Source organism: Lithobates pipiens, unplaced genomic scaffold, assembly GCF_037356315.1.
Source record: "Lithobates pipiens isolate NorthernLeopardFrog02 unplaced genomic scaffold, aLitPip1_a1.2 Scaffold_19, whole genome shotgun sequence".
Taxonomy (NCBI): Eukaryota; Metazoa; Chordata; class Amphibia; order Anura; family Ranidae; genus Lithobates; species Lithobates pipiens.
Window position 1 is genome coordinate 354,952,659 of NW_027507764.1, and position 21,655 is coordinate 354,974,313.

Genomic DNA, 21,655 nt, shown 5'->3' on the forward strand with positions numbered 1-21,655 from the left:
CCGCAAAAAAGTAAATGGGCCTTAACATTTTTCCCTAGTAATACGCATGAAAAAACGCCAAACTTCCCTCTAAAGTTTGTGATTTATCTGGCACAGCTGATGAAAGGAGGAAGAAACTGCTTTCTGTTTCACTATTAGTTACTGCATGATCTTTAGGTACTTTCCTGACAATTAAATCGTGATCTGGTATGTGGAGAACAGAGTCTGACTTGACACCACTCTTTAACAGCTGCTAGGCATTTTGTTTTTTCTGAGAAGGGAGAAAACATGTTCAAAAATGGCTGTTGCATATGAGAAGGGAACATTGCAATATCCACATGTATTTGTGGTTCAAAGTGGTGAGTACCCTTTTTTCCTCTTTTTCCTAATGATATTGGCTCTAGAAAACAAAAAAAAAAAAAGTGCCTTTTTATTTATTTATTTTTTTATTTTTATTAATTTTTTAACCACTTGACCTCTGGAAGATTTACTGTCCCTTATGACCAGGCCATTTTTTGCTACTTTAACTGACAATTGTGTGGCTGTGCGACACTGTGCAATACAAATTTTGTGTCCTTCTTTTTTTCCCCCCCACAAATAGAGCTTCCTTTTGGTAGTATTTGATCACCTTTGCGTTTTTTTTATTTTTTGCGCTATAAACAAAAAAAAGACTGACAACTTTGAAAAAATATAGATATTTTTTCAACTTTTTACTATAAAACAGATCCAATATAAAAATGTAAAAATCGAATTTCTTCATCAATTTAGGCCAATATGTATTCTGCTACATATTTTTGGTTAAAAAGATCCACATAAGCGTATATTGATTGATTTGTGCATTTTTTTTTTTTGCAAGGTTTTCGCTTCTACAAACTATGGAATATATATTTATGGAATTTTTGTTTGTTTATTTTTTACTAGTAATGGTGGTGATCAGCAACTTATAGCAGGACTGCAATATTGCGGCAGACAAATTGGACACTAACTGATACGTTTGACTCTCTTTACGGAACCAGTAACACTAATATAGTGATCATTGCTAAAAATATGCACTGACACTGGCTGGGAAGGGGTTAACATCAGGGGCGATCAAAGGGTTAATTGTGTGCCTAGCTAGTGTTTTAGTGTAGTGTGGGAGGAAGGTGCTTTTACAAGGGGAAGGCATGGTTCCATGTTTCTGCTTTGCAGGAACAGGGGATTCATGCCTTCCTTACTGACAGAACAGCAATCTGCCTTGTTTACATAGGCAGACTGCCGTTCTGCCTCTGAACCGAACAATCAGCAAGTGCTGGCAGACATTGAGTCAGCGGGACCCACTGTTTGGCTCCCGCTGTGCAGAATCACAGCTGGAGCGAGTCACAAGCGGCACGCACTGGCCCCTGCTACTCGGAGGTGCAGGATCACACGTGCAAGGACCCTTCGAGAAGATCACTCTGATTCTCTGGTTTAGCATTACCGTTTCCTGGTTCAGCTCTCTACTTATTGGCCATAGCCAATGTTGATTTATTGTCCAATTAGCAGGCTGAAGGTAGACATGGGAGGAACCTGCATTGCTGAATCAAGAAATAAATGTGCATAGTCGGGAAACCACAACTGCTGGTATGTTTGTCATAATTCCTAAAATTGGTGGTAGCATTTTAAAGACTTTAAATATAAAACTTCAGATGGAAATGTACAGCTAAGAACTGTTTTTTATGCTTTTCTATAGAGCCTGTTGTTTTTTAGTCTTTTACATCTGCATGTTAATGCAGAGAAAATTTAGTGTACAGTAGATTGACTGATTATGTATGGAAAGAGTTTGTCAAGCAAAGGACTTCCTGAATACACTTGGTTTGGCAGTAGTAGTGCTCTGTTTGTTAGTCTCGGGGAAACTCTTGATTCTCAAAGCAAATTAACAAATGTGACGAGCCAGCAGAAAGCATTAGGGGGTGGCGATTCTTTGGATTATTTAAGTTGCCAAAAAAGGCTTACACACCAAGGCTTGCAGTTGTAGTTTGTAAAGTCTATAGATATTTTATTGGATTATATTAAGCATTTTGTAAAGTATTAGTCAAGCCTTCAAAACAAATGTAATAAAAGAAATGAAATTGTAGTTTTTACTAGTAATCTGGTATGGTGCGTGGCAGGGAAGTTGTGGTGCCACATATCACCCTTAGTGCACCGTCAGAAGTGGGGGAGTAGATGGCCATATACAAAGAGCATTTTCTAGAATAGTCAGCGTTTTCATGGAGTAGTTAAGGTAGGAGGAGTAGGATGGAGAACTAAAAGTGGTATGTAGCACCAAAGTATGTGGGGTCTTGGCTTTGTATGATGCATTGGTAGATTTACTTTAATTCAACAGTGATGAACTAAAATGGGCTGTTAACATTTTTATAATTACAGACCCCATGTGGATTGCCCAGTATGTCCCCATAGCCCCTTTGTTAGTCTGTCATACCAGTACCAGTACTGACTGCAAAAGATATCAATAACTTGGTTTTACTTAAAGATATCCTGGAACAATACAGCTAAACAAAAATAAATAATGACGTTATCATTTTACTTACATAAGAGGACAAAGCCCAAATACACAAGCTAGCTAGCTGTGTTTTTTGTTGTTATGCAATCAAAACATTTGAGGTATGGTTAATAATGATGTTTGTTGTGTGCCATTTGACATTTCAAGACAATTTCTTCACTTTGAGTTCATGTTTAATAATGGAGAAAATTCTGTTTCAATTTTTCTCTTACTTCTCCAATCCCATCCCCCACATCATTAGGATCCTATGTTCTCAGATAGTATGGGTATTTCTGGTTGAGGAACCCTGGATTCAAAGATTTCATCACTGACTGGAGCTCCTCCATTACCAACCCCATATGGGGGGGGGGGGGGGGAGTCCCTTCTCTATGAGTCCTCACAGTACTCAGTGTAGGCTTTTGGTCCTCCGGGGGCTAAAGTTTCTGTACCAATATTTCAGGAAGGCAAAATGAAAGATTTTCTTACTTTCAGACAGATTTTGAGGTACCATCAAAGTGCAGTTAAGATGCAATTTCAGCCTCTCACAGTAATGCCTCGTAAACACGATCGCACATTCCGACAACAAAATCCATGGATGTTGGCTCAAACTTGTCTTGCATGCACACAGTCACACAAATCTTGTTGGAAATGCTGAACGTCAAGAACGTGGTTACATGCAACACGTACGACGAGCCGAGAAAATTGAAGTTCAATAGCCAGTGCAGCTCTTGATTCCGAGCATGCGTGGAAATGTGTGCATCGGAATTGTGTACACACGATCAGAATTTCCAACAACGGATTTTGTTGTCAAAAAATTTGAAATCCAGATCTCAAATTTTGTTTGTTGGAAATTCTGACGGAAAATGTCCGATGGAGCCTAAACACGAATAGAATTTCCGACAACAAGCTCCCATCGAACATTTCAAGTCGGAATATCCGACCGCATGTACGCGGCATTACAAACCAACAGACCCCTTTAGAAAAACTGTTCTCCTTAACACTAGGTTGACATTGTCTCTCCTCTTAGGTGCTAAAGCCAAATGGCATGGGGTGATCCCTCAGCTCTCTGAAGAAGATTGGTAGGATGCTGATGAAACCATTATGGCATCAGTAGTTTTCTCCATAGACAGGCTAATACAACTGTTCCATCATATCTATTACACACCCCAACACATGTATAGTCTAGGGTTTAGAGTTTCTCCCCTCTACTTCAGCTTATGTGGTCAGGAGGCAGACTTCTCGTCCTGTTTTCTGGTTGTGACCCCGGATTCCCAGCTTTTGGTCACAAGTGTGTGAATTTCTTGAGTTGGTTGTTCTTCCAAAACGTATGCACCCCAGGGTCTGTCTGTTGGGGCTGGTGGGGGATCTCCTGTTTGGTTCCCATACCAAAAAGCTGATGTGTACGCTCTATTTTTATGGCAAAAATATTATTTTAATCACCTGGAAGAGAGCTCTACTGCCAACCCTGCAGAGTGGAAACAATTCATTAATATAGTCTTTCCACTTTACCAGCTTATATACACTACTATGTGATCTTTGAAAAGTTCAAAAAAAATATGGGTCCTTAGACCGATTTGTCTCTTACCTTTTAACCTAATGGGTTCCTGGCTGATCATGAATGCAGTATGTTTATTCCCTGAATTTTGACTCTGTATTGTATAACTGGGCTTCATTATGTATCAGAGCTGACTTTAATCACCTCCTGTCAAGCCACTGTATATGTAAGGTAGGATGGGAGCAGCACCAATGGACAAAACGATATGTCCCCCCACATCAGCTGCTCTCTATAGTGCTCGGCAATGAGACTGAGCTCACTGATCGTTGTACTGGGCTGCTGTGAGCAGCCCTGATACCATGTAATCACTGTGACCAACGATCACAGTTAAACAAGACTGTGATTCTTTACTACTGTGTGATCTCTGTGATTGGTCACAGCAATAACATGGTACCAAAGCCAATCACAGCGGCCCTGTACCATGTAAAAGCTGTGACCAATCAAAGCCTCACAGTAGTAAACAAGGATTCAGAATTGAAACCTTTGAACAGTCTTACCCAGTTCTTATTACAATCATCATCCTGTAATAAGCAATTGTAGTTTGAAAAAAATAAATCCTGACCACCTCCGCAGAGTGTCACTGTGGTAACACTGCACTGCTCTGCTGACCATATGTAAAATAAAAAAAGTTAAAAAATTATATTTTTATTTATTTTTACATACTGTTAGGCTCGGTTCACACAGGGGCGGCACGACTTGCAGCCCGACTCAGACGCGACCTGCACACGATTTCAGCGGCGACTTGCAAAACAACTTCCGTATAGAAGTCGCCTGAAGTCGCCCCAAAAATAGTACAGGAACCTTTTTTCTAAGTCGGAGCGACTTGAGTCGCTCCTATTAGAATGGTTCCATAGTACAGAATGGAGTGCGACTTGTCAGGCGGCTAAGTCGCCTGGACAAGTCGCCCCTGTGTGAACCGAGCTTAACCAGTAAGTGTCCCTAATCACTGCTGCACCTGTCATAATGTCCTTGATCACCGCTATACCAGTCCTAGTGCCCCTGATCACCACCACAAGTTACAGTGTCCCTTATCACTGCTACACCAGGTACAGTGTCCCTGATCACTCCCACACTAGTTACAGTGTCCCTGGTTATCATTACACCAGTCTCGTGTCCCTGATCATCACCACGCCAGTCATATTGTCCCTAATGAAAAATATAATTTGGGTACAAAGTCTGACAAGTTGTCATTCAAAGTGTGACCATGCTGAAAGCTGAAAAGTGGCCTGGACTGAAAGGGGGCGAAAATTCCTGGTCTTGAAGTGATTAAACTACACGGGACACCGACTCTTTAAATGGATTTTACAAAGAAAAAATGGAGGGTGCAAACACATAGTGCATTACCTTCAACACCAATGACATTTATTAAAATGCCAAAGACATATCCACAAACATGAGAAGTTAAAATGCATGTCATACACAACTCTGGGATGTCAGGGATGACAATCTCTGTGGTTGGAAACCTGATGCATTTCGGGAGACACGCTCCCTTCTTCAGAGCTGATCCAACTTACCAAGGCCACCATTTAAATACTATTAAAAAGCCTGAACCCCCTTCCCTCCACCAGCTGCACTTGGCAGGACCAAACACATTCAGAATCATCAAAAATAGACATTCACCAACAGGAAGAACCTGTCAGCCATTTGACCTAATACAACAACTAGTACTGATATGTGCCTTTTAACTGTATCCCGTATTCTGTACTGTTCAGTGTACAGTTTCTGAGGTGTAGTGTATTATACCTTACGATGCTTCTGGGTCTCTTTGCGCTCACCAGATGCCCTCTTCCATGATGTGTATCCATAGTGTGTCTCCTCTTTAGGGTGCATGAAGTCCCCGGAACGGATGCCATCCCTTTTGATTGAGTGCTGAGGTTTGCTTGTCTTTGCTATAAATGGTTTTACCTGCTTTATTGTTGATATATTTGCTATAATGTACAGTAGGGAAAATATTTATTTGATCACCTGTAGATTTTGTAAGTTTGCCCACTTACAAAGAAATTAAGGGTCTATAATTTTTACCTCATGTGCATTTTAAATGATAGAGACACATGATAAAAATGTTATAAATCAAGTTGTAGTTCAGAGAGTAAAATAAGTAATTGATCCTCTATCCCCTAACAATAATTGTGGCTCCCACAGACTGGCTACCATATGTGCTCATGTGGTACACAGTTTAGTCCTGTCCATTTAAGAAGGTGCTCCTAATGACAACATTGTTATATGTATAAAAGACACCTGTCCACAGAATCTTTCTTCCATTCAAACATGGGCAAGACCAAAGAGCTGTCAAAGGGCATCCAGGGCAAGATTGTAGACCTGCACAAGGCTGCAATGGGCTACCAGACTATCAGCAAGAAACTTAGTGAGAAGGAGACAACTGTTGGAGCAATTATTCGCAAAAGGAAAAAATACAAAATACCGTATATACTCGAGTATAAGCCGAGATTTTCAGCCTCTTTTTTGAGGCTGAAAGTGCCCCCCTCGGCTTATACTCGAGTCATCGCCGTCTGACTGCTCGATCAGCGTATCGAGCAGACAGACGGCGGACATACTACAATTCGAAAGCCGCGCCTCCGCCTCCGCCTCCGCCTGTGATAGGCGGAACACTCAATTTCCCAGCAGTCAGTGTTCCGCCTATCACGGACATCCTCTCATCCTCGTACTACGGACGAGGATGAGAGGATGTCCGTGATAGGCGGAACACAGGCTGCTGGGAAATTGAGTGTTCCGCCTATCACAGGCGGAGGCGGAGGCGCGGCTTTTGAATTGTAGAATGGCCGCCGAGAAGAGCGGCGATCCTGGAGCGGCGATCCATCAGCACGGCACGGGACGGGACGGAGGAGGCACAGGACGACGGAGGCTCGGGACGACGGCTCGGGACGGAGGAGGCTCGGGACGGAGGCTCGGGACACAGGTAGGCTGGACACACACACAAGGCTGCACGGACACACACACAGGGATGGATGGATGGATGGACACACATACACACACACACACACACAGGGATGGATGGATGGATACACACACAGGGATGGATGGACGGACACACACACAGGGATGGATGGATGGACACACACACAGGGATGGATGGACGGACACACACACAGGGATGGACGGACACACAGGGATGGACAGCCATGTCTCACCCTCGGCTTATACACGAGTCAATAAGTTTTCCAGTTTTTTTGGGGGTAAATTGGGGGCCTCGGCTTATATTCGGGTCGGCCTATACTCGAGTATATACGGTAACCATCAATTGCCTGGGTTCTGGAGCTCCATGCAAGATTTTGCCTCATGACGTAAGGATGATCATGGCAAAAGTGTGGGTTCAGCCCAGAACTACACCGGGGGAGCTTGTGAATGATCTCTAGGCAGTTGGGACCACAATCACCAAACAAACCATTGGTAACCCAATACGCCGCCATGGAATGAAATCCTGCAGCACCCACAAGGTCCCCCTCCTCAAGAAGGCGAATGTACAGGCCCGTCTGAAGTTTTGCTAATGAACATTTTTAATGATTTAGAGAAGGATGGGAGAAAGTGCTTTGGTCAGATAAGACCAAAATTGAGCTCTTTGGCATTAACTCGACTTGCCGTGTTTGAAGGGAGAAAAATGCTCACTAGGACCCTAAGAACACCATCCCTTAAGTCAAGCACGGAGATGGAGACCTGATGCTTTGGGGCTGATTCTTTGCTAAAAGTATGGGCCGATTTTGCCGCATTGAGGGGCCAATGGATGGGTTCATGTATTGTAAAATCTTGGATGAGAACCTTCTTCCCTCAGACAGAACATTGAATATGGGTCGTGGATGGGTGTTCCAGCATGAAAATGATCCAAAACATATTGCCAAGGCAACAAAGGAGTGGTTCAAGAAGAAGCACATTAAAGGTCATGGAGTGGCCTAGCCAGTTTCCAGACCTAAATCCCATAGAAAATGTATGGAGGGAGCTACAACTTAATTTAGCTAAGCAACAGCCAAGAAACCTGAAGGATATAGAGAAGTTCTGTAAAGTGGACCAAAATCCCTCCTGAGATGTGTGCAAACTTGGTCACCAACTACAAGAAACGTCTTACCTCTGTGCTTGCCAACAAGGGTTTCTCCACTAAGTACTAAGTCATATTTTGCTTGGGGATCAAATACTTATTTTACTCACTAAATTGCAACTCCATTTATAACATTTGTATAATGTGTTTTTTGTCTGGATTTTTATTTCATATTCTATCGCTATCATTTAAAATACACCTATGATAAAAAGTTATAGACCCTACATTGCTTTGTAATAGGCAAACTCTGCAAAATCTGCAGGGTATCAAATAATAATTTTTCCCACTGTATAGTGTATCATACACTTTAGTTGCAACTGGGATCCTGTGTCTGAAAACTTCCCTGCTAGCATAATTTATTGTATTTAGAGCTGCTTGGAACACAATGATTTAGGTTGAGGTAAATAAAGAAGGTCAAAAGAATCCTTGAAGACGTAATCATGTGCAGAAAAATGTTTTGCAGGATAACACAGGGGATATCTGCATCCCAGTGCTGTTTGTCAGTCAGTTTTAGCTCTGTTCCTGAGAATTGTGTTACATCTTATCTAAGGCTTATGCCCCATACACACGATCAGAAATTCCGTCAGAAAAAACTTGGATGGTTTTTCCAATGGAATTCTGCTCAAACTTGCCATGCATACACTTTCGACCGTCAAGAACGCGTTGACATACAACACTACGACAAGCTGAGAAAATGAAGTTCAGTGCTTCCGAGCATGCCTCAAATTGTTTCTGGGCATGCATGATTTTTTTGCACATCCGAATTGCATACAGACTAACGCATTTTTGGATAGGAACTTTTTCCGACCTAAAAATAGAGAACCTGCTCTCAATCTTTTGCTGGCTGGAATTCTGCCAGCAAAAGTCTGATGGAGCATACACACAGTTGGCATTTCTGACCAAAAGCTCACATCTGACTTTTGCTGGCAGAACTTCTGATCGTGTGTATGGGGCATTAGTCGTTTTTAATCAACAAAATTAAGGTCCGTTGGCATGGACGATAGGGTGAGTACGTGGATTGAAAACTGGCTACAAGGGTGAGTTCAGAAGGTATTGATAAATGGGGAGTACTTGGTATGGTCAGGGGTGGAAAGTGGGGTCCCCCAGGGTTCTGTGCTGGGACCAATCCTATTTAATTTGTTCATAAACGACCTGGAGGATGGGGTAAATAGTTCAATCTCTGTATTTGTGGACGATACTAAGCTAAGCAGGGCAATAACTTCTCCGCAGGATGTGGAAGCCTTGCAAGAAGATCTGAACAAATTAATGGAATCTAATCTAGGATGGAAAAGGACCTGGTCCTCAGCAATGGCATGCAATGCCAGTCTGCTGCTAACAAAGCAAACAGAATATTGGCGTGCATTAAAAAGGGGATTAACTCCAGAGATAAAATGATAATTCTCCCACTCTACAAGACTCTTGTCCCTTGCCCTGTTACAATATATATGTATCTTTGTTTATTACATGCTCAGTGTAACAGACTTAGGAAAATTTGACTACTTCAGAAGACTCAGTTCCTTGGCACAGCCCCCTCCCTTCTTGTAAGTTATAACTCTCTCTGAATTACTGTCTGTACTGGCCCAGCTCCTCCCCTCACTTCCCAGCATAAACATTAATTTGGCAACTGAGGAAAGTGAGAAGAGGAACACTACAGGGTGCAGTTATTTTTGAGTGTCTACACAAGGGTAGCTTTTACAGGTAAACAAAATGTCTAAGTTACATTTTATTCAGTTGTTTATTTCTGGTATTTTCATATCATCTACAATTAAGACCACACATATATTGCACATTCACACCAGTCTCTGCCCTCTAAGTAGCTTATGGTCTTAAAGCGGAGTTCCACCAAAAATTAACTTCCACTTTAAGCACTCCATGCCCCCTTACATGGCACATTTGGCATGTCTTTTTTTTTGGGGGGGGGGGGGGCTTCGTTAGGAGGGAGACTTCCTGTCCCACTTCCTCCTTCCACCCAGGGACCGCCAAGGGGACTCCTCCTTTCGCCTTAGGCGGCCCCTCCCTCTAGGCGATCTCCTGTCCATGACAGGTCCTAGGAGATCGTCTGTCCACTCTGGGAGCACAGCGCGACTCGCGCATGCGTCGTGCATGCCCGGCCGTGAAGCCGAAAGCTATCACAGCCGGGTGCCCAGAGTAGAAATGGAGGCGCTGGCACAGAGGAGGGGGAGAGGAGCGGCACTCCATTTGGCCGCATCGCTGGACTGTGGAACAGGTAAGTGTCTGTTTATTAAAAGTCAGCAACTACACTTTTTGTAGCTGCTGACTTTTAATAAACATAAAAAGCCTGGAACTCCACTTTGTCTGTACCGCACATTTATACATAAACATAAAAGGGCCAATTTAGACATAAACCAATTAACCTACCAGTATATCTTTTGGAGTGTGGTTGGAAAACCGAGTACCTGGAGGAAACCCAAACAAGTACAAAAAGAACATGCAAACTCCATGCAGGTAATGTCATGGTTGAGATCACTAAACCACTGTGCTGCCTGGTGGTAGGGTCTCTTGAACTGGGAGATTGGAGTAGTATGCTATTGAGCAATGGCAGTCACGTTCTTAGCAACACTGTGATTTCATTGTGTTCCAGATAATGCGGTTGCCAATGAAAGGATAAAGGAAAACCTGCGATGTGAGGTACAAAGGATTTTATTGTTCTAATCAGAAGAGTGAGAACTCCTACCTGTATACTTCTCCCAGGTCAGTGCCTTGGGGCCCAGTCATGCCTGTGTTGTATGACAGCGCAAAACATTAATGCATAAATGGGCCCTTGCAACTTACCTTAAGAGCTGGTTTCCACTGGTGCGATGTCTGACATCGCATATGATGCGCACCACACTGCAGCGCAAATGACGTGATCTCTGTGTGATGCGATTTCAGGTGTACAGATAGTATGGCTGAATTTGCATCGCATTCGGACCAAACTCGCATAGGACCCTTTTTTGGACTGCAGCAGAATCGGATCGCATGGGTGTTCACACCCATGCGATCTGATTCCTGTCCGAAATTTGCAGATTGCACTGCGATATGCAAACGGATTTGGGGGTATCATTAACTTTTAATTTACACTGTCCTATGCGAATGTCAACTGCCCTGGGGAGACATGCGATGCGGGAACCCGCAGTGGATTGCCAGGGTTCCCACATCGCTGCAGTGTGAACCGGCACTCAAGCCCACATTTAAACTGCAGTGCACTGATGGAAAATAGAAAGAATTACAATGCACCCTTAGCATTTAGTTGAGACTCCCATAGGGAGGCAATCTGTTTCCTTTCCCAGTTTGCAGTCAAAGGTTACTGTAGTTGGTCCAAGTAGTTCCAGGAGCCACCAGTGACAGGAAGGCTTCTTGTGGTGGACTTTTTTTGCCTCATGCCTACTGCATTGTAAATCCTACCCCTCGCCTTTGTTGAGGCACCACACCACCCGAGGAGCAGCTCCTCACCTTTCCTCACTTTCTTTACAAATTGTTTACAGTCAAGGTGGGGGTAAGCCTAGGTTCTCACTAGTGCTGCTGCATAATCATGCATTTTTTAGTGCATTTATGTAATTCACTTTTTAACACAACCTTTTGATGCATTTTCATACTTTGTGAGTTTTTTTTTTTTATTCTGTAAAGGTTAAGCAAAGAACCCTGCCAAAAATGCACCAGAAAAGCATCAAAAACAAATGTGCATGCATTTTTTTTATGTGCTCTCTAGTTTCATACTAGTGCAGCTGTGATTTGATCCAGTTTTCAGTGCAATTATGTAGTACAACTTGGTTGCGTTTTTGATATGATTATAATGTGTTTTTTTGATTCAGGTTGTTAAGAAACCTTAACCTGCAAAAACGTGTCAAAAATGCATGTACATGCGCTTTTAGTGTTCCATTGAAGTCTATGGAATCAAGTCCCACTGCAGTTGCGCCAAAATAGCACCATACCTTTTTTCAAAAACGCGCTGTGCTGCATTGATAGGAACAGAGAATAATATGATTTTCATTGTCATGTGATTCTGTGTGACTCAAGACTGAATCGCACTAGTGTGAAACAGACATGAAATCTATATGGTAAAAATGCACTTCACCTGCACATAAAAAAAAAAATTGCAGTGCATCATGTTGCTTTGGTGTGAACAGGCACCAGAGTGAATGTGATATCCATTGTCGTGCATTGCAACACAATGGCAGATTCAAGAGAAATTGCACTAATGTAAACTGAATCTTAAGCCACGTATACACGATCATATTTTCCAATGGGAAATGTGTGATGACCGGCTGTTGGTGGAAAATCTGACTGTTTGTACGCTCCATCGGACAATTGTCGGATTTTCCGCGGACAAATGTTGGATGACCGGTTTTAAAATTTTCCGTGGACAAATGTCTATTGTCAGATTTTGTGAGCGTTTGTACACAAGTCTGTCGGACAAAAGTCCAAAGTACAAACACACATGCTCGGAAGCAAGGACAAGACAGAAGCAGTTGGTCTTGTAAACTAGCGTAATGGAGAATTAACATTCGTGACATGGCAAATTATGTAATCTCGAAATGCAGCACACAATTCTCTTCTTCTTTAATGGGATAATAATGAAGCTGCTTTGCTGGTGATACTGATTGAGTTATTGCAGTGATATCAAGAATAATATTATGCTTTTTTTTTTTTTTTGGGGCAAGTTACCACAACACCATTATCCTGTAGTTTTTAAGATCAAAGATACACTGTTGGTGTTCCTTGTCAATTTTACATTGTATTTTTTTAAATGTAATTGCCTACTCCCAAACTGTAATTTGAAGTAAAACACATAGCCAAGTATTATTCTCCACAATTTTTTATTGTGCATTAAATGCCAATAGAACTTAACTAAAAAAGTGCATTCTATGCATCCAAAAATATAGAAAATATAACAAATCAAATCATTATTCAACCAAAAAATAAAATAAAAGTCTCATGCATGTGTCCTGCTTCTTAATATAGGGGGTCAACAATGCCAAGAGTTGGTGAAAGCAGGGGTCCGTTATCCGGAGATAATTCCGAAAAAACATCTGAATTACTCTCCTGGAGCTCCCGCAGCAAAGGCATATGACATAATTGATCACGATTAATAAAGCAATCAATTTTTGGTCCAAGAAATCCTCCTCCTCCTGTTCCTGGCCTGGATTTGGGTCAAAGCAAGTCTGCTTTGAAATTTACTAGTATGAACTTAACCTAAGTTCACATGAGTGCAGGCTGGAATTGTGTGCATAATTTTGTGCTTTCACGAGCCGCAGGCAAACACGCTGCTCTTTAGCAGGTATGCAGGGGTGCCCTTAATTGATATTGGCACCCCCATACATTGGCAAACACAGCACAGTTTTGCATCCTCCAAATCGCATGGTGTTGCAGCAAATGCGGCTTGGTGCAGTGCAATGAAGAAAAAAGGCCAGGGACTGTCTTCTGTCTTTCTGTGGTTAGGGCAGCCCATTCAAATGAATGTGCTGCCTACATGCAGAGCCCAGGGTGCAGTAGTGTATACCAGGGCTTAGCTTTGAATTAAAAAAAAATTGTAACCTTATTACAATATTACACAGTGCAAAGGGCTGTGGGAGATCTGAGTGTGTAGGCTCCAATTGTTGCATTATCAGGACCTGCCCAACAGTGGTCATTGACTTGGACGACTTTCTGATGGAGCACGCGTCTATTCCGAGTTTATGGAGATCATGTTTTTTTTACACTTGCAGTCTATCGTTGCAACATGTGCTAGAACTGGATGTGTAGCTTGCAAACATTTGCCAGCATTGGGCCAGTCTTACCCATAGTAAAAACGAGACTAGCTAGTAAAGGTTGAAATGATGCTTTGGAGCATTTGTATTACATATGCTGTAAGTGGAGGAAGGTCCAAGAAGAATCTACAAACAGCTGTTGTTGTTTCACTAGAAGCCTCAATGCTGTCATAATTTGTTCAGTCACATGTGAGCAGTAAGAAAAAAACGAGTGTTTATGTTCTGTGAGGAATTTTCTGCTATCATTATACTACAAACCATTCATATTATGCCAATTTTCCTTGTTTTAGCTGAACAGTTCTGTTGGCATATAAAGTTATATATCTGTATGTATTGTTACATATTTAGGCCTAGTTCACACAAGTGCGGGCCGGGTTTGCAAGGGCACGGCGGCCCGAAAGGTTCCTCCGCCATTTTAAAAATGCAGTGGCCGGGGGATCACATGGTGCTTTTGCCTTTCAATTTCCCAGAGGTTACCACACCTGCAAGTGTGCTGTGTTGTTCGATGTGTCGTCATGTCATTAAAGGGGTTGTAATTCTATGCATTAAGGTGAAAAAAGCCCCCCCCCCCCCCCGTTTTACTTACCTGACCCCTCGAAAGTCCCGCCCTTCGCCCCGACGTCCTTTTCGCTGCTCAGCCTGGCCGCTGATTGGCTAGAGTGGATGGATTGAAAGCAGCGCAGCCATTGGCTCGCGCTGCTGTCAATCACATCCAATGATGTGGTGCGTGGGGGGCGGGCCGAGTTATACAGTGAGTGGCTATAGCTGCCGGCTGTATCACGGGAGCGCGCGCGCAAGTGCTTCTCACCATGCAAGGGAGCTCGCATGAATATGAGAAGTACTTGCGGGGGGAAGCCGAGACAGCCGCCGAGGGACCCCAGAAGAGCAGGTTCGGGGCCACTCTGTGCAAAACGAGCTGCACAGTGGAGGTAAGTATAACATGTTTGTTATTTAAAAAAAAAAAAATTATTTTACAACCCCTTTAAGAATGAATGTCAGCCCTGCGTGTTTTTAAACAGCAGTGCATTTTGGCTATGGGTGGCTGTGGGTGCAGGAACTAATGCGATACCCGTAACCACCCACAATAGTGTAAACCAGGCCTAAGGGCTTATTCAGAAGAGACCTGTCATCCATGCTGAGGCCATTTTTGCTGTGCATGCATCCACCTCAGAGCTGTCCACAGGCAACCCATTGCGATCTGAATTGCAATCTGCAAATGGATCACAAGGTGAAAATAAACTAAAGAAAAACAAAGAAAACTAATGCAGCCATCACAAGAATTGGTAAGCTGCAATATAATAAATATTTGCTTTTGGGTTTAATACTAAAGGATTTTTTTAATTTTTGATCTTAAACATGTTATACTCGCCTGCTTTGTGCAGTGGTTTTGCACAGAGCAGCCCCAACCCTCATTTTCTGGGGTCCCCCGCTGGCCTTTCTGGCTCTACCTCTCCTCATAGGAAGCCATTTGCTATGGGGACATTCATGTGTGTTTACTCTTGAGCCCCGTTCTGTGTGTCCATTGACTCATAGAAAGGGGCTCAGAAAGGGGCCCATATGTGATTGGCTCCCACTTCTGTGTTTGGTATTAGGGGGGTCTGGGTGGGGGAGCTGCAAACAGAAGATTTTTTTTTCTTTATCTTCATACATACAACACATGAAGGTAAGAAGCCTTCAGCCTTTAGAAAAACTTTAGAAAAACGCATAATCAAATGTGACTGTGATTGTAAAACATAATGAAATACAGACATTGATGCATAGGTGAATGAGCTTGGTAATAAATATAATGGGTACAGAATGTGGAAAAAAAGTTAAATAGATACTTATTAGGGATGAGCTTTGTGTTAAATACAGTGTTTGTCCAAATGACAAACGTTTAGGCTCGTTCACACAGTAGGCGGCACGACTTGCAGCGCCGCGACCTCAGCGGCGACTTGCAAAACGACTTCTGTATAGAAGTCAATGCAAGTCGCCCAAAGTCGCCGCAAAAGTAGTAGAGGAACCTTTTTTCTAAGTCGGAGCGACTTGAGTCGCTCCTATTGGAACGGTTCCGTAGTACAGAACGGGGCGCGACTTGTCAGGCGGCAAAGTCGCCTGGACAAGTCGCCCCTGTGTGAACCGAGCCTAACGCGGACAAAGGTGACAGATCTCAGTCTACACATCATTACCAACCACTGATGTCATCCAACCCATTCAATTACATGGTCCTTTTTTTTTCTTTGTGATTTAAAGATGGATTTACAATGAGGGACATTTTTTTTTGTGAACGAGGGGTACTATGCACCCCTTATTCACATGGAAATGCTGTACTTGGAGGCCCTTTATTAGAAGCCTTCCATATTCTGATAATACCTCCCACCCCTTGAAAAGAAAGCCATAAGAGGTCTTGTTTGCAGTTTGTGAGAAGCCATGTGGAAGACACAACAAACATGTAGAAGGTGCTCTGGTTAGATGAGACCAAAATTGAAAATTTTGTCCAAAAAAGCTAAATGCTTTATGTGGGGGAAAACTAACACAGCACATCACCCTGAACACACCATCCCTACCGTGAAACATGGTGGTGGCAGCATCATATTGTGGGAATTCTTTTCTTCAGCAAGGACAGGGAAACTTGTCAGAGTTGATGGGAAAATGGGTGGAGCCAAATACAGAACAATCTTAGAAGAAAACTGGTTATGCCCTGTACACACAGTCGGACTTTCCGATGGAAAATGTGCGATCAGATCGTTCCGTCTGAAAAAAATCTGATGGATTTTGTTGTCGGAATGTCCGACCGTGTGTACATGGCATTTGAGTCTGCAAAAGACGTGAGACTGGGGTGGAGGTTCACCACCTTCCAGCAGGACAACGACCCTAAACATACAGCCAGAGCTACAATGGAATGGTTTAGATCAAAGCATATTCATGTGTCAAAGTCCAGACCTAAATCCAATTGAAAATCTGTAGCAAGAATTGAAAATTATTGTTCAGACGCTGTCCATCTAATCTGACAGAGCTTGAGCTATTTTGCAAAGAAGAATGGGCAAAAATGTCACTCTCTAGATGTGCAAAGCTGGTAGAGACATCCCCAAAAAGACTTTCAGCTGCAATTGCAGTGAAAGGTGGTTCTACAAAGTATTGACTCAGGGGGGGGGGCTGACTACAAATGTACTCCACACTTTTTAGATATATATTAGTAAAAAAAATTGAAAACCATTTATCATATATCACAATTATGTGCCACTTTGTGTTGGTCTATCACATAAAATCCCAATAAAATACATTTTACATTTTTGGTAACATGACAAAATGTGGAAAATTTCAAGTGGTATGAATACTTTTTCAAGGCAGTGTAAGGCCCCTTTCACACCGGGGTGGTGTGGGTGCAGACGGTAAAACTGCGCTATTTTTAGCGCCACTTTACTGTCGTGTTAGCAGCAGTGTTCGGCCCCTAGTGGGGCAGGTTTACCCCCCCCTGTTAGCGGCCGAGAAACCCATATTGCCAAATACCCTGCACCCAGAAAAGGCCCATGGGAAAGGTGCCAGAACCGGTAAGGGAGCTGGTGGATGTCATGTTGCTGGAGCAAAGTGAGTATTTCTGGACTTTATTAGTGATTGGGTTTGGATCTGCTTTAAAGCAGTAGTAAACTCTTCTTTTTTATTTATACCTACAGGTAAGACTATAGGCTTTGCTGTGGGTACAGTAAATATCTCCTAAATTTGCACTGTTTAGAAGATATTTACTTTAGTAGCAGACGGTATTGTCATTGACGCATGTGCATTGTGCTCTCAATGAATGGCATGCCGTCCATTGACAGAGCTGTGCTGTGACTCACGTGCGTGTAATGACGTCATCCCCCCTTTTTTTAAGGTTAGTCTTACCTGCAAGGGCCCAGTTTTTATTTTTTTGTGGTTTACTACTGCTTTAACAGCTAGCTTACAGACCATGTTTCATACTTCATAGTACACCCCCCCCAAAAAAAACCTGCTCCCCCAAATATATAAATGGGGGACCTCTGTTATCCGCTTTTTTAAAAATCGGTGCGGCCAGTGGTGGCCTGCCCATAGGGGAGCTACTCATCATAAAAAAATGAAGCATAACATGCTGCAATCACTGAAAAAAAAAAAGAAAAAAAAAAAATATTGGCCCATTAAGTGTGTGCAGGGCGCCAGACATACAGCTACTATGGGAAACATGACGTGATTGCAAACAGGAAGCTCTATTGGCTTCATTTAGTAAGTCCTCGGGGTTCTGAGCTCTGCGCCCTGAATGCTCCCTCTATAGCATTGTTCCCTGCTGTGGTGTGTGATTGGCGGGTCCTGTGCCTTCACTTCCGGTTTCTCTGACCCATATCGGCTGGTTAAAGGGTGATGACAGGTGACTTGCTGTGAGTACAAGGGGGGACATTGGACATCTAATGTCAAGGTGAACTCTGATGGTGACATCTGATGTAAAGGAGGACTCTAATGGGGACATCTGATGTGAAGGGAGACACTGATGGGAACATCTGATGTGAAGGGACACACTGATGGGGACATCTAATGTAAAGGGTGACACTGATGGTGACATCTAATGTAAAGGGGGTCTCTGATAGGGACATCTGATGTAAAAGAGGGCTCTGATGAGGGTGCCTTATGTTAAGTGGTTTTATTTTCTTTTACTTGAAATGTGGATGTGATTGGCCTACTGTGACAGGCACAGTGAGGCTGCATATGATGGGCACAGTGGGGCTCCAATTGATGGGCACAGTGAGGCTGCATTTGATGGGCACATTATTATCTAGTAATAATTATACAGAATCACCTGATAAATGGCTATTTACAGTCCTGCATTACTAACATCTTAATATTTCAGTTTGTTTGTGCCTGTCCCCCCCCCCCCCCCCCCCCCAAAAAAAAAATTGAGCACCAGCCTCCACAGGGTGTGGCTGTATGTGGCTCTGGCTGCCTAGCCGTGCCATTCTACACACATGGATTTCCCAACTACGGCCCTCCAGCTGTTGTGGAACTACACGTCCCATGAGTAAGGAGGAGCTCTGGATTGTTCGCACACTCCACATGCAGAGCTCGCCAGGAAGTTGGCGCTGTGCTAATCACAGGCAGTGAGACATTGTCCCGGTACGCGGCTGCAGAGATTGGGCAATGTCTCACTGCCTGTAATTAGCGCTGCGCCGACTTCCTGGCAGGCTCTGCACATGGAGTGTGCGAACACGCCAGAGCTCATCCCTACCCATGAGGCATTGTAAAGCTCTGACATTAAGGCCGGGTTCACACCTATGCGAATTAATTCGCATAGCAGGAGAATGTGACTGTCTCCCAATGGAGCCGGTTCACATATCTCCGTTGTGGCTGTGGAACGCACTGCAGAAAAACGCTGTGCGTCTTTGACTCAGTTTCGGGGCTGAATTCCGGCATAGAATTGGCTCCGATTCGTCCCTGAACCGGGGAACAGAGACGCACAGCACTCCTGTGCGATCCGCAGTGGGTTATAGTGTGAACCCGGCCTCACAGACATGACTAGGCTTGATGGGAATTGTAGTTCCTGAATAACTGGAGGGCCATAGTTTGGAGACCCCAGGAAGCTGCAAATGGAATGACTACAACTCTCATCTTCCCCAGAGGGGGCGTAGTTCTGAATGGAGCCCAGGTGTGGTCACTCTACAAGGGAGTCTATTTCTACTTCTCCAGCTCTGTATTTGGTAGGGATCAGGGGCTGGAGGAAGAGTCTGCAGGAGCCACAGAACATTGCACTGTCATCCATGGGTTGTGGCTGCACTGCTTTGCACACTCCAATACAAATAATAATAATAATAATAAATGCACGTTTTTGCAAAATTTATGATTAGTATTTTTTTTTTTCAAAAGTTGGAGTTGTCCTTGAAATGATGTCCCTGTAAATGGCAGGTGGATTCCAGGAAGGTTGTCATATTGTGTGATCGGGGAAGTTGTTGTGACTGCTGACATGCAGTGTCCTCCTGGCTGACTCCCAGGCTCTGGCTGCTTGCGTCAGGCAGGGGGTGGCCCCGGTGTAGCGACTGTTGCTATGGAGAGATAGCGGGGGTGGATTCCTAGGTTCCCTAAGCCGAAGAGAGATTACGTGTGCGCCTCTCATCCGCCGATCACAACACTAGCCCGGGCACAGAGCGGGGATGACCCGACCTCAGCCGATCTGCGGTAAGATCACCGGATCTCCGGCATTTCTGGGATCGGGGACACCAGCTGTCAGCACGCCGGGAGGGAGGGGAAAGGGGGGCGATCGGTGTCCCCAACACCGTCCACTCACCCCCCGGGGGGGTTCTCCGTTCATGATCGGCCTCCATGGCCCTGTGCGGAAGTGAGATTGTGAAAGAGTTTGGAAATCCCTCATTACTTCACTTGTATGAGGAAACACTGGAGTCCCCGCCGATTAACACTCTCATCCCCGACACCGATCATCACACACACACACAGATCTGCTACAGCTGTCAGCGGGCTGATTTCTGATTGGTTGTTCTGGGTGCATCTCTCCTGTCATTAGATATTGTGATATTGTGTCACTTCCAAGGAAGTATGGCAGACAGATAGACACACTCTTTGGGACAATATCATATTTTCTTTTGGATTTCTGTTCTGATCGCAACTATTAGTCGCTTACATATCAGCCGTGTTTATTATTGTGTGACACAACTTTTCCTATTGGATAAAGTGGAGATGGGTTATAACACCTGTCAGTTTTTATTGCTGTCTGTGACCCCATTAGAAAGATTCACCCCATTTGATCATTTTCACTGAGAGTGAAAGTGAAAGAGAATCCCACAGTTTGAGTTGTCCCCAGAACAACATTAGAGGAGAAAGCTTCCAATGGTGACAACACAATGGAAGGATTTCCTCTCACTTTCAGTTTTGCAAACAGATGGCAAAAGCTTGACAGAGGTGACAACCCTCCCTTACTTATCCAAAATGAAAGGAAAAAAAGGTCTTGCCTTTATTTCTACTTTAACCACTTGACCTTTGGAAGATTACCCCCCCCCCCCCACACACACACACTTTAGGCCATTTTTGTGATACAGCACTTCACTATGAAATTGATGTTACCCCCCCAATAGAGGTTTCTTTTGGTGGTATTTGATCACCACTGCATACAAACAAAAAAAGACCAACAATTTTGACCCCAAAATATAAAAAAAAAAAAAAAAAACAACAATATTTCTTCATCAATTCAGGCCAGTATGTATTCTGCTACATATTTGTGGTATTGATTGGTTTGCGCAAACATTTTTTAAACTTTTTTTAATTCAGATTTTATTCTTAAATTTTTTTTGTACAGAAAAAGTTAAAGCATCTACAAACTATGGGATATTTTGTATATATTTTTCTTTTTAGTAATGTAATGGTGGAAATCAGCGACTTATAGTGGGACTTACACTTTTGACACTTTTTGAGGACCAGTGACACCTTATATAGTGATCAGTGCTAAAAAAATATGCACTGTCACTGTACTAATGATACTGGCTGGGAAGGGAGTTAACAACAGGGGCGATCAAAGGATTGTGTGCCTAGCCAGTGTTTTACTATACTGTGTGAGGTGCTTTTACTAGAGGACTTTATTACATGCTTTACAGGGACACAAACTCCATCCCTTGCCACCTGTTAAGACCGTGATCTGCCTTGTTTACATAGGTAGATCACAGTTCTGTGTCTCTGTCTGAAGATCCGTGGGTGCCGGCGGACATCGAGTACCCGGCATCCGCTTATCGGCTTCCACTGTGTGTAATCACAGCGGAAGCAAGCTGGCAGCAGCGTTCCCCTTACCCAGAGGTAGGTACGGGGAGCACGTGTGTGTGTGTGTGCGTGTGTGTGTGCGTGCGTGT

At 43.5% G+C, this 21,655-nt stretch overlaps 1 protein-coding gene across 6 annotated transcripts in view; it reads left to right on the top strand.

Annotated features, from left to right (window-relative positions):
- HIVEP1 (HIVEP zinc finger 1) overlaps positions 1-21,655 on the top strand; it is a 257,685-nt gene that overhangs the window by 88,163 nt on the left and 147,867 nt on the right. The window contains exon 1 of one of the 6 annotated variants that reach the window (XM_077492199.1): positions 223-338. The exons of 4 other annotated variants lie outside the window; for them this stretch is intronic. In XM_077492199.1, coding sequence (XP_077348325.1) covers positions 278-338 — 61 coding nt within the window. In that variant the 5' untranslated portion in view covers positions 223-277. Of the gene's footprint in view, positions 1-222; positions 339-19,819; positions 19,980-21,655 lie in introns of those variants that run through there. One more of the 6 variants, XM_077492203.1, reaches the window with a different exon arrangement.